Below are 14,305 nucleotides of genomic sequence, written 5' to 3' on the forward strand. Positions count from 1 at the left end.
CCAGACTGACTGCTAAGCTTGACAGCAGAGGAGAAGTCAGTCGTCGTACAGGGTTAACGCAAGCAGGTGTGTGTGAGCAAGCAGAATAAGACTGTGCCCTGGGCGTATCTCTCTGAACATCCTCTCAGTTGGGTAGCAGACATAAGCACATAATGACAGGAACCGTTCTTCATGGGGGATGAGGCTGACTTTAGCCATAATGGGATGAGAGGAGAGCGTTGTTGTCACTCGGTGTCAGCAGGCTCGGCCTGGGGCCATCCCTCCACCATCTCCACATAAACAATACAGGGGTTTTCAGCGTCGTGTGTGTCTGCCTGCCCTGCTACCTAGACATCTGACTGGCACTTGAATGCTGAATGGAATCCCACTGAGCCTCTCCATCTGTCGGTCTGTCTTTGTTCCTTGTAGTGTAGAAGTAGGTGGGCAGGCTGTTTGATGGCCCTACAGTATGTAGCCTGGACGGATCGGAGCTTGTTTGATATTTTAGTTTAACAAGATGAGGGTTGGGGTGGGAGAAGAGTGGAGTGGGGGTGAGAGGGGGATGAGTGAGGTGGGAGAGCGATCCGGATGTGAATATGATCATAGACACAGAACAGGCTTCTCTAGCTTCACTCAGCTTCTGCTGAAGTGTTCTATCCACACCGTACCTGGCTATAGTTATACATGGCAGTGTCAACAGGGAAATAATTCACTTCACAATACTCAGAAGTGTAGTTGGTGAATCTCACTAAGTTAAACCCACAAAGAATAAAACTAACCTATGTGAACCACCTGCTCCAGTACTGTACACTCATCACCTCTTCCTATCTTCCCCTGCTCTCACAGATTCCCCCTGTACCCTCGAGGAGAACGCTTTCAGTTTGAATATGGAGTCTACCTGATCAACAAGAACATCGCCCAGGTAAGACCATGGACCACTCACACACATCTGTCAGACACATACGCACACACACACAGACCAACTATTTCCCAGGTAAGACGTGACAAACGTGTCAGGCTGATATGAGAAGGTCAGGTAGTCTGATGGTGTTATGCCACAGAAAGGTTCCTGTGTGGGAAACTGCCTTAGTGTTTGCAGTGGTCTGCAGGTTGTTACACATGTTTTGGATGGCTCAATCATGTCCATCTGGACTGGAGCCTTGTTCCTGTGTTCCTATCCCTTTGAATGGCCTGGAAAAACTGGGATGCATGCAGACAGACAGACAGACAGACAGACAGACAGACAGACAGACAGACAGACAGACAGACAGACAGACAGACAGACAGACAGACAGACAGACAGACCTCACTCACTCACTCACTCACTCACTCACTCACTCACTCACTCACTCACTCACTCACTCACTCACTCACTCACTCACTCACTCACTCACTCACTCACTCACTCACTCACTCACTCACTCTTCTCTTCTCTGGGAAAGGGGCCGAACTCTTGCCCTGTCTGGGCTGATGAAAGTGAATCTAATGTGTTGACCTGTGTGAGTCCCCCCTCCCTCCACCAAATAAAACAATTTGCATTCCATTCCCTGTCGCTGTCTCTCTCTCAAGCCAGCGGTGAGAATGTGTAATGAAGGAATTCGAATCTCTCCAGTGTATTAGGCAGGGCAATTAACTCCAACAGGTGGCTGGGTTCAAATGACTGCACTTTGGGAGGTTTGGACTTTGACGCACTGCCGTAACCTGCTAGCTAGCTGCTATCCAAACTGCTGCCATCCGCCTTGGTCCAACAACAAGAGAGAAAGAGATGGGGGGAAACATTTTAGACAGCAAATGAAAATAAGCCTAGACTGAAAATCCCCAAGGAGAGAGATCAAGGGTGCACGTTATAACCTTCACCAGCAGGACCATTTATTTTGGACAGTATGTATGATCCCGGGTAAATAGTGTTTTATGTTTCAAAATGATCGTATTCTAGAGTATTTGCCTTATGCAACCAAACTGAAATCAAGAAACAGTTTTATCGCCGTATGTTTGATGTATTTTTATGATTTTAAATTATACATGAGAGGTTCATATATTTCCAGTTTTTTTATTTTTTATTATAGCCTGGTGACCTTTTTCTGTGGTGAGTTGCTCTAACCTCAAATAAAATCGGACTTTCATTCCATCACTTCTGCTTCTCCGCTCTGCCAAGTTTAGAGTTAAAATACTAGCCTGGAAAAAATTGTTGAGGGTTGTGTCATTTGATTGACTTTAATATACTGCAGTAACTGTCAGGTCGAAGGGGGGATATCAGTGCTGTGTGTGTGTGTGTGTGTGTGTGTGTGTGTGAGTACGTGCGTGCATGTATATGTGGTTGTAGAGCCAGATAATGCTGATAATGGTGAGAGCCAGATAATGGTGAGCTCATGCGTTCTTCCCAGTCCAGCATCTCAAAATCAAATTTGTCACATGCTTTGTAAACAACAGGTGTAGACTAACAGTGAAATGCTTACTTACAGGCCCTTCTCAATAATGCAGAGAGGAAAACAAATTTAATAATAGAAAAATAATAACACTAGAAATAAATGCACAATGAGTAATGGTAACTTGGCTATAAGCATGGGGTACCAGTACCGAGTCGATTTGCAGGGGTACAAAGTAATTGAGGTAAATATGCACATATAGGTAGGGATAAAGTGACTAGGCAACAGGATAGATAATAAACAGTAGCAGCAGTGTATGTGATTAGTCAAGAGTTAATGCAAAAAGGGTCAATGCAGCTAGTCCTGGTAGCAACTGTATTTGGTAAACTATTTAACTATTTATTAGTCTTATGGCTTGAGGGTAGAAGCTGTTCAGGGTCCTGTTGGTTCCAGACTTACAGTACCTGTACCACTTGCCGTGCGGTAGCAGAGAGAACAGTCTATGACTTGGGTGACTGAAGTCAGACAATTTGCTGCTTGCTGACGTTGAGGGAGAGGTTGTTGTCCTGGCACCACACTGCCAGGTCACTGACCTCCTCCCTATAGGCTGTCTCATAGTCGTCGGTGATCTGGCCAACCACCGTCGTGTCGTCAGCAAACATAATGAGGGTGTTGGAGTCGTGGGTGAACAAGGAGTACAGGAGGGGACTTAGCCCGCACCCCTGAGGGGCCCCCGTGTTGAGGGTCAGCGTGGTGGATGTGTTGTTGCCTAACCTCACCACCTGCATCTTATGCATTCCATATGTGACTGGAGCGATGTTTAGGATGAGGTACTGGGCCGTCTCAAAATCAACCTAAGTGCACTGCATGGATCAGCTCCCTGCAGCTGACAATGGTAGTGAAACATTGTTTCAGAGCAGTGAAAGTTGTAAACATGTCATAGTAGATATAGCGGAACCCACCACAAAGACAGTTTTTCAACCATCTAAGGGGAATTGCTGTACACCGCATGACTCCTGTGTCTGATTACTCAGTTCCGCTGCCATCACATGTGTTCCAGTAGTCTGGGGGAATGCATGAAGCGACGCAACACTGTCACGCTACATGTAATTACCTCCTTTTTAAAGTGGATTTGGGTTTCCCCCAACCCTGGCCGTTTTAGACCACTTTATCTGGGAGACCTGGTTTGCGTCCCAACGACGTTAGAGTAGAGACCACGGTATGGTTCTTGTTAATACTCTGAAGGCTTTAATAGGAAATGGCTGCTTTCATGACCCCCCCCAACCATATTAGAAACACTGAGACTAGCTTTTCCCCTTACTAATATCATTTACCAAAAGAGCCAGCTCTTTGCGTTGCTTCGCAGGCTGGTTGTTATTATTGTGTTTGTTTTTAAAAAGTTTTTCTCTTTAGTGTTTTAATGTGCTCCTTACGTTGCGCCCTGCCGTGGCTGGGCTACCACGGTGTGTAGCATCTGGCTTCTGACACAAAGCAGAGTTCTGGTTACACAGCGACACACACACACACACACTGAGCCAGTGGTGGATGGCAGACATTATACGTCCATCTCTTATTAAGTTGGCTGGTGTGCAAAGTGATATGGCAAAGCTGGCGAGGATTCAGGGTGCAGCAGGAGGGCCATCTTTGAAGTGGCAGCCTGGGAATATGTTGTTTTTATTTAGGCCTCCTGTCAGGAGGGCGGGGTGTGTGTTTGTGTGTAGGGGATGGTGTAGGTGTGTGTAGTGGGGTGCATTGGATGTCAGGTGGCAATAAGGGCTCCCTTTCAGCTTCCTTTGTATGACCGTTCAGGAAGGAGACGCGTACTGTCTCCTAGAGATGAACGTACTTTGGTGCGAAAAGTGCAAATCAATCCCAGAACAACAGCAAAGGACCTTGTGAAGATGCTGGAGGAAACAGGTACGAAAGTATCTATATCCACAGTAAAACGAGTCCTATATCGACGTAACCTGAAAGGCCACTCAGCAAGAAAGAAGCCACTGCTCCAAAACCGCCATAAAAAAGCCAGACTACGGTTTGCAACCGCACATGGGGACAAAGATCATACTTCTTGGAGAAATGTCCTCTGGTCTGATGAAACAAAAATAGAACTGTTTGGCCATAATGACTATCGTTATGTTTGGAGGAAAAAGGGGAACGCTTGCAAGCCGAAGAACACCATCCCAACCGTGAAGCACGGGAGTGGCAGCATCATGCTGGTGTACTTCACAAAATAGATGGCATCATGAGGAAGGAAAATTATGTGGATATATTGAAGCAACATCTCAAGACATCAGTCAGGAAGTTAAAGCTTGGTCGCAAACGGGTCTTCCAAATGGACAATGACCCCAAGCATACTTCCAAAGTTGTGCCAAAATGGCTTAAGGACATCACAAAGCCCTGACCTATGGTGATCCTATCTAACCTAAGACAGGGAATTTGTACTAGGATTAAATGTCAGGAATTGTGAAAAACTGAGTTTAAATGTATTTGGCTAAGGTGTATGTAAACTTCTGACTTCAACTGTTCATAGGGCAGCAGTCTTTAAGTTGCATTACCGAGTGCTGGCTAGTAACAGTGACTAAGGTTCAGAGCAGAGTACTGGGCAGAGGCCGCCTAGTGGTGACTGTTTAACAGTCTGTTGGCCTGGGGATAGAAGCTGTTTCTCAGTCTATTGGTCCCAGCTTTGATGCACCTGTACTGTCTACGCATTCTATATGGTAGCGGGGTGAACAGGCCGTGGCTCGGGTGGCTGAGGTCCTGGATGATCTTGTTGGCCTTCCTGTGACACCGGTACTGTAGATGTCCTGGAAGGCAGGCAGTGTGCCCCCAATAAAGCATTGGGCTGACCGCACCACCCTCTGGAGAGCCCTGCAGTTGCGGACGGTGCAAATGCTATACCAGGCGGTGATACAGCCCGACAGGTGCTCTCTATGGTGCATCTTTAGAAGTTCGTGAGGGTCTTAGGGGCCAATCCAAATGTCTTCAGCCTCCTGAGGTTGAAGAGGCGATGTTGCGCCGCCTTCACCATGCTGTCTGTGTGAAGGGACCATTTCAGGTTATCAGTGATGTGCACGCCGAGGAACTTGAAGCTTTTGACCCTCTCCACTGCGGCCCCGTCAATGTGGATGGGGGCGTGCTCCCTCTGCTGTTTTCCTGGCACCACTCCACCAGGGCTCTCACCTCCTCCCTGTAGGCTGTCTCATCGTTGTTGGTAATCAGGCCTACCACTGTTGTGTCATCAGCAAACTTGATTGAGTTGGAGAGGTGCGTGGCCACGCAGTCATGGGTAAACAGGGAGTACAGGAGGGGGCTGAGCACGCACCCCTGTGGGCCCCCTGTGTTGAGGATCAGTGTGGCGGAGGTGTTGTTGTCTACCTTCACCACTTGGGGTCGGCCCGTCAGGAAGTCCAGGACCCAGTTGCACAGGGAGGGGTTCAGAACCAGGGCCCTGAGTTTAGTATTGAGCTTGGGGGGTACTATGGTGTTAAAGGCTGAGCTGTAGTCGATGAACAGCATTCTTACATAGGTATTTATCTTGTCCAGGTGGGATAAGGCAGTGTGAAATAGTCATTTAGTTCAGTTACCTTTGCTTTATTGGATACAGGAACAATTGTGGACATCTTGAAGCAAGTGGGAACAACAGAGTTTGGAGAGATTGAATATTTCCATAAACACTCCAGCCAGCTGGTCTGCACATGCTCTGAGGACGCGACATGGGATGCAGCCTTGCAAGGGTTAAGAATTAGAACAGGTTATGGTAGAAATAGTTTTAGTTACTCAGCTCCGTAGTCCTGGAATTCTCTCCTGAACATTTTAAAATTTGATGATCTAGTCACGTTGGTGGAGTTTAAACACTTGGTCGATGTAAATGTCATAGAGTGTAATTGTCTTTAGGACAGCTGTTTTTTAGTTATCACATTTGTGTTTCTTTACATAATATGTAATTGTTGTACTGTATGTGTGTCTATAGTTTTGTTCAATGTTGTGTTAGTGTATGTAAGTTGTTTTGTCTGAAACTTTGTTCCCCCTGCTGCTGTTGGACCAGGACTCTCTTGAAAAATTGATTTGATATCAATGAGAAAGACCTGTTTAAAATCAACATAAATGACTTACGTCGGCCACGGAGAACGAGCGCACACAGTCCCTGTGAGTGTCGGGGGCCTGTGTTGGCGGCTTAGTGTTGTTTTCCTCGAAGCGGGCGAAGGTGTTTAGCTCATCCGGGAGCATGGCGTCGGTGTCTGCGACGTGGCAGGCTTTCCCTTTATAATCTGTGATTGTCTGGAGTCCCTGCCACATATGTCTCGTGTCTCAGCCGTTGAATTGTGACTCCACTTTGTCCCTGTACTGTCGTTTTGCCTGTTTGATTGCCTTATGGAGGTCATAGCTAGACTGTTTGTACACGTCCATGTTCCCTGTTACCTTGCCATGTTTAAATGTGGTGGGTGGTTCGCGCTTTCAGTTTTGCGCAAATGCTGGCATCTATCCACAGTTTTTGTTTGTAGAAATTCTAATCGTCACAGTGGGAACAACATCCTCTATTCACTTCCTGATGAACTCAGTCACCGAGTCAGTGTATACGTCAATACTATTCTCAGGGGCGACCCGGAACATTTCACAGTCCGCGTGTTCATAGATTCCGATTGCTTTTTAAGTTTCTGCCTATAGGTGGGGAGGAGCAGAATGGAGGCGTGATCTGATTTGCCGAAGGGAGGGCGGAGGAGGAGGGCCATGTAGCCGTGCCGGAAGGGAGAGTAGCAATGATCCAGGGTCCGTGTAGCACAGGAGTGTTGATAGATTTTTGGTAGCGTTTCACTCAGATTTCCTTTATTAAAGTCCCAAGCTACAATAAATGCGGCCTCTGGATATGCGGTTTCCAGTTTGCACATACTGTAGGCCAGTGTAGTTCCTTGAGAGCCGTCGTTGAGTCGTCTTGGGGGGGAATATACACGGCAATGACCGAAGAACATTCTCTATGCATTTGATGGTGAGGTATTCCAGATCGGAATACAAAAGGACTTGAATTCCTGTACGTTACAGCAATCACACCATGAGTTGTTAATCATGAAACAAAACCCTCCCCCTTCTATTTCCTGGATAATTATTTCTTCCTATCCGCGCGATGGAGGGAGAATCCCGCTGGCTGAATGGACGGGGACAATATATCCGGAGAGCGCCATGATTCCGTAAAGCAGAGTATGTTACAGTCCCCGATATCTCTCTGGAAGGAGATCCTTGTCTTGATCTCGTCTACTTTATTGTCCAAGGACTGAATGTTAGTGAGTAATATACTCGGAAACGGTGGATGGTATGCACGCCGCCTCAGTCTGACTAGGGCCTCACTCCTTCTACCTCTTCTCCGGCGTTGGCATTTTGTGGCAGCCCCCGGGTTGAATAGAGCTGCATCGGGAAGTTCAAAGAAAGGATCCAGGTCAGGGAAGTCGAATTTCTACTAGAATTTCTGATGTGACCGCTGATCTAATATCCAAATGTTATTTCCGGCTGTAGCTAATAAAACAAGAAACGTTCTGAGCAAATAATGTAAAAAATAACACAAACTAAATACTGCAAAGTTTGCTAGATGCTAGAAACAGGGTGACCGTGTCTGTCGGCGCCATCTTGTTACTTGGACAGAACCCTGTTTGCCCTCCTTTTTCCTTCCTTGTGAGGTCTGCAAATGGCATGTTGCAACACAAACATCTACCAAATGGATCGTAGGATTTGAAGTGGAGACATTTCCAAGTTTGTTAACATGCATCTTTGCAATCTGCTCCCAATTTGCACCCCAGTAACATGATTTAAGCGTTGCTAATGCCTTGTGCTTCTCACGGAGCGGCCTGTCCTATTCTAGCCCCTTTGAATGAGTGCACTACGTAGTGAAGTGAGTGGTGTCTGGCTGCTCCTTCCTTCCAGAGCAGGAGGCCACAGGTGTTGAAAGTCTCTTTGCATGGGGCAGAATCACTAAAGCCTCAAATCCTGGGTTTCACACAGACAAATTAGCCAAGTTAGTGAGACTGGCTCTCAGGGAAAGCTGGATCTCTGCCATGCTGCTGTGTTCTCTCTCTCTTCTCTCTCCCTCTCTCTCTCTTTTTATCTCGCTCTCTCCTCCCTGTGTTATCCATATGCCCGTTGGTGAAACAGGCATGTGGGCCTGATTAGACTCCAAAAGACGCTATATAAAGGTTGAAGGGTGGGGGAACGAGGGTAGGGGTAGGTCGGTGAGGGGGTTGGGGGGCACAACAATTAGCTCTGAGTCAGTAAGTCAGGGGTATCGTATTTGCCTGGTCTGGGAGCAGGATGCTCAGTGTTGCACGGGACCGACCTGGAGCTAGCTGACGGAGGGAGGGGGAAGTGGAAGGCATGGGCACACAACCGTGCCTAGCACTGAGGTCCATGGGGAAAAACCTTCCACTTGCTCGGCTCTGTCAACCTCCAAACTCCAGGGCCCTGGCTGAGCGCAACCGCATTACCCACAATGCACCCCTGGTGGTACCTCTGGCCATGCTGGTGGTCTGGAGCGTACGTCAAAGTAATGCACCAGCCATTGAGAGAGAGAGAGTGGCAACTGTGGCCCCATAAAACAAGGCTATGACTCATGAGGGAGCCACTGTGTTTAGTGGTTAAGAGTGGTTAGTGGAGGTGCCTGGCTGGGCTGCCAGCATGCTGCGTTGGGAACAGGAGCAGGAGCTGGGACATAGCTAGCTTTTATTGCTGGAGCCCAGCGGTTGGAAAAGAAGGCAGAAGGTGTTCTAACTTGGCTGGCAGGATGTCCGATTGGAGAGTGATCTTAACCAATGATTATGATGATGATAATAATGATGTGGAGTGGTGGAGATGCCGTCAGCGATTTTTGGTAGTTTATTTGTTAAAGTATCCTAGCCATCTGTGTGTAGTATGCACCAGTGTTACAACTGTCTCTTTCCCTTCCTCTCACACTCTCTCTCTCAACAGTGCAAGTCAAGAATGTTCACAACCCCCACGTTAAAATTGGACAGGTTACATTTTTCACACGTTATGTCAGGGTTTCCATGGACGCATGTTGGCATTTCCCTAAACAGTTGTGTGTTTACCTTGGTCAGTCATCGTTCAACCTACAAGGCTCCAGAAATAACTTCATGTACACCACAGTATGTTATGTACTGTCTGTATCCAATTATTTAAATATACACTAGATGACTGACAGGGGGCGCTGTTTTGAAGCCACCTCGCCGCCATCTTGGCACTCCTCCACCATTTAAAAAAATATATTTTGGAAGCTATAGAAATGCATTTATTAATGTCTACATTTGTTTTTGCCACATTTATTCTAGTGCAGACACCTAAATGCATACTTTTAAATTATATTATGTGAGCTAAACATAAACATTTTCCTTAAAGTATACTTTTTAGGAAGTTTGTAATGTTACTGTCCACACTACAGCAACAAAAACTACTTAAATACATGTAACTTCGTCCTTGAAACATTTAATTGAAATACTGTAGAATTCCATTCATTCTTATGGAGGACTGCTTCTTCTGGGGAGTGCCAATATGGCCGACCGGTGGCTTCAAACCGTCTCATTGGCCAATACATAGCATCATCAATCCAGGGGTTATATACATAATTGACTGTATTATAGGACTACAGTGCATTCGGAAAGTATTCAGACCCCTTGACTTTTTCCACATTTTGTTACGTTACAGCCTTATTCTAAAAAAACTGAAATATCACATTTACATACGTATTCAGACCCTCCTTCCTGAATCCCAACCTCTCCCAGGGCTGACAAAGATCTCCCATGCATACTTGAAACTAACAGTGTCATTGAACTGAAGGCAGTGCATTGAGCAGAAAAGGTTGGACTGGATGTATATATGCTGCTGTGTTTCTTCTCCTTGTCTTTAATTAAGATGAGGCAGGTAATAAGAGAGAGAGAGGTATAATTTGTAAGTCGCTCTGGATAAGAGCGTCTGCTAAATGACGTAAATGTAAATGTATAAAAAGAGGAGCATTGGTTCCCCTGGGCCATTTGGGCTTTCATAGGAGAGGAGGCTTTAGATTTAGAAGACCTATTCCAGTTTTCCCCTAGAAACCCTTCCTCTCTCTCTCCCAGTTCGTTCATCCAGTCAGCAGAGACTTGTGGTCCGTGACTCAACCCCACAGCCTGGTATGTCCAGGGTCCCGAAGAAGCCAAGCGATCGCGTCAGTCTGCACTGTCCCCTCTTAAACGATCAGCCTCTTTCTTCTGTTCCGCTTGTCCGCCTCTGCAAAACATCACAAACAGGCTTCTGTGTCCTCCCAAACCCCAAAGGCAGCAACACACTGTATCCTGTTTGTTTACCCGACCCTGTTCCCATCCCCATCCCCATTACACACACTCTCACTCACACACACACACACACACACACCTCATCAAGAGGGACAGCAGGACCTGGAGTTGATCAGCTTCCCAAACCAAACTGCCTGCTGCCACTACTCTTCCTCCACAAAGGCAAAATCAGTTTTCAATTTCACTGGGATTGATGTGGTAAACCTGTGGCGTAATGGATGGGACAGACACGCCCAAAGATACAGCCTCTCAATGTACTGCACTTTACTTTACATTCCCCCCCTCCATCTCCCTCTGAGGAGGGAGGGATGGATGGGAGGGTAGGGAACAAGTCAAGTTCTCTTTGAGACCGCAGGAAGGGTCATAAACATGTGTCTGTTTTTGTTTTAGCCTGGTGGTGAAGAATAGCTGCGATCCTCAAAGCAAAGTCCCATATGGCCGAATGCCGAGGAATAACTGGCTGGGTAATAGGCCCTTTACATCTAATACGAGGCCCACTCCACACCCCTGCCTCTGACAATGTGGTTTACATTGTAATGGCATTAAGCTGCCACTTTAAAGGGGATCTCTCTAACTTCTCAGACAGTAAAAAGCACTTCATTAGCCAACTTTATTTGTCACATTTCAAGCAAGAAATTGTTTTTGGCGGAGTGTAAGTGGGTTAAGTAAACGGGTAGGGGAGAGAGAGGAGTGATACCCGCTGGATTGAGAGATTGTTAACAGTCTAGGAATAACAGCACCAGAGAGGGAGAGCTCTGACAGCTGTCCAACCCTCTCTCACATGATTAATGAACTCACCACACCTGGGTTCAAATAGGATTTGTTTTCTTTCAAACACGCTCTGCATTACAGGGTCCCTAGATGGGAGGGGTTTGTACTTTTTGGACTGTTCCATTGGTTTCATTGTATATAAAGTGTTTGAAAGAAAAACAGATACTATTTGAACCCATTGTTTGGAGGGTAGAGTTACTCTGTTCTCACAGAGTCAAGTCAGAGATCTGTCAGTGTGTCACAGACTCCAGTCTACCTCAGAGTATTCTGGCCACACCAAGCCTTTTATGTTCTGCTTTTTAAAGTATGTAAGTGCATAACTGCCCATGTTGGAAATGTGTTCATACTGTACTGTACTTTAAATGGGCAGGTATAGAACTGTGGTGAGTTTGTAATTGAGTGGATCGCTGCTGTATTCTTGCTTGCTGTTGTATATTATGTACTGTACGTCCTTTAGAATCACTCCAACACTGGAAGGATGCTATCTTTCCTGCTGTAGGTTATACAGCAGCAGCAACACACTGTATATCACATAGTTCTGTTTTCTCTATATGAACCGGCCACCCATGGAGCTGGAAGAAATCAGGCACTTGCAGCAGGTCCTCCGTATCACACAGCTTCAGTATTTTATAGTTTAAATAAATGAATAACATTTTCTTTCCTCAGTGAGTGTAGTGATGAATGTGTCCAGGCATGGAGGGTTATGGGGGAGAGGAATAGGAACAGCCAAGGTCTCCCCCAGCCTCCCTCCCTCCTAGAGTTTAGTTTACTGTTCTCTGGCCAAGTCTGAGGAGCAGGAGATGTGTGGGTAGTCTGGAGGGGAGGCCTGAACTGCTGGCTGCCCACTGCTACTGGAGGGAGAAAGTGTGGCTACTGCTGCTGGTAAACCATAATGCTCTGCTCTGGTCTGGATGGGCCTGGAGGTGGAAAAACAGCCGGAAAGAAACAGTATTACAGCAACTCTGGGCTCTCAGGGCTGTGGTATGGTTCCCTGTGGATCACTGGGCCTCTGCAGCAGCGGCAGTCTAGGACCCGGTTTCAAATAGTATTAGAAGTCTTTCAATTCCTTTACCTGTGCTTTATCGAGCTTGTCTGGCGTAATGGAACAAATGGAATAGTCCCAAAAGTGCAAACCCCACCCATTTGGTACTCCAGGTAGGCTCAAGCAAACACTTAAAACTATTTGAAATATTTTAAATACTATTTGAACCCAAGTCTTCTAGGAGCTAAAAACACATAGCTCAAAAAAACACCCCTCTCTCCCAGGGCTTTTCATAGCCTTTCATTGTGTGTTCTTGTTCCATTTTCCATCACAGACCTTGTTGCTAGCTATTGTCGGTACACATCCAGAGCCACTTATTGGGTAGATTGGGTCGGTCCCGTTTCCCTTAACACTGCAGAAATGAGAGGTGTATGAGTGGTAGTGTGCCAATGTTACTGTCTTAAGTGTTAACTGCATTCCCTGATATGGCAGTTAACACTTGAAGGAGTAGTGGCACCACTGGATCTTGGCCCAACAGTGGCACCCAAAGCTAACGTAGGTTGCCGAGACCACCTTTTACTTTTTGTTATTTTTGGTATGTCCGTCCAGCTGAAGCAGAGTAACACTGTCAATACCTTCTGTTAGAAGGATGACTTATAGAAAGCTCTGTGACTGCAGTTATTTATACTGAACATAAATATGAACGCAACATGTAAAGTGTTGGTCCCATGTTTCATGAGCTGAAATAAAAGATCCCAGAAATTATCCATACACACAGCTTATTTCTCTCAGATTTTGTGCACAAAATTTGTTCACATCCCTGTTAGTGAGCCTTTCTCCTTTGCCAAGATAATCCATCCACAGGTGCACCTTGTGCTGGGGGCAATAAAAGGCCCCTCTAAAATATTCAATTTTGTCACACAACACAATGCCACCGATGTCTGAAGTTGTGGCATGCTGACTGCAGGAATGTTGAGGAATGTCCACCAGAGCTGTTGCCAGAGAATTGAATGTTCATTTATTTACTATAAGCCGTCGTTTTAGAGAATTTGGCAGTACGTCCAACCGGCCTCACAACCCCAGCCCACTTGTAACCACGCCAGCCCAGGACCTCCACATCCGGTTTCTTCACCTGCGGGATCGTCTGAGACCAGCCACCCAGACAGCTGATGAAACTGTGGGTTTGCACAACCAAATAATTTCTGCACAAACTGTCAGAAACCGTCTCAGGGAAGCTCATCTGCGTGCTCATTGTCCTCACCAGGTGAATCCTGGTTTCAACTGTACTGGGCAGATGACAGACAAGCGTGTATAGCGTTGTGTGGGCCAGCGGTTTGCTGATGTCAATGTTGTGAACAGAGTGCCCCATGGTTGCAGTGGGGTTATGGTATGGGCAGGCATAAGCTACGGACAACATACACAATTGCATTTTATCGATGGCAATTTGAATGTACAGAGATACCGTGACGAGATCCTGAGGCCCATTGTCGTGCCATTCATCTGCCGCCATCACCTCATATTTCAGCATGATAATGCACGGCCCCATGTCGCAAGGACCTGTACACAATTCCTGGAAGTAAAAAATGTCCCAGTTCTTCCATGGCCTGCATACTCACCAGACATGTCTCCTATTGAGCATGTTTGAGATGCTCTGGACCGACGTTTACGACAGCGCGTTCCAGTTCCCGCCAATATCCAGCAACTTTGCACAGGAATTGTAGAGGAGTGGGACAACATCTCACAGCCTGATCAACTCTAGGCAAAGGAGATGTGTTGCGCTGCATGAGGCAAATGATGGTCAAACCAGATACTGACTGGTTTTCTGATCCACACCCCTCCTTTTTGTTTTAAGGTATCTGTGACCAACTGATGCATATCTGTATTCCCAGTCATGTGAAATC

The 14,305-nt window shown here is 46.4% G+C and overlaps 1 protein-coding gene across 1 annotated transcript in view; it reads left to right on the plus strand.

Moving 5' to 3' along the window:
* Positions 1–14,305, plus strand: part of LOC121579777 (UV radiation resistance-associated gene protein) — a 137,511-nt gene that overhangs the window by 75,914 nt on the left and 47,292 nt on the right. The window contains exon 13 of the mRNA XM_041894664.2: positions 826–901. Within this exon, the coding sequence (XP_041750598.2) occupies positions 826–901 (76 nt within the window). The remainder of the gene's footprint in view (positions 1–825; positions 902–14,305) is intronic.

This window comes from Coregonus clupeaformis, chromosome 13, assembly GCF_020615455.1.
Source record: "Coregonus clupeaformis isolate EN_2021a chromosome 13, ASM2061545v1, whole genome shotgun sequence".
NCBI classification, from domain to species: Eukaryota; Metazoa; Chordata; class Actinopteri; order Salmoniformes; family Salmonidae; genus Coregonus; species Coregonus clupeaformis.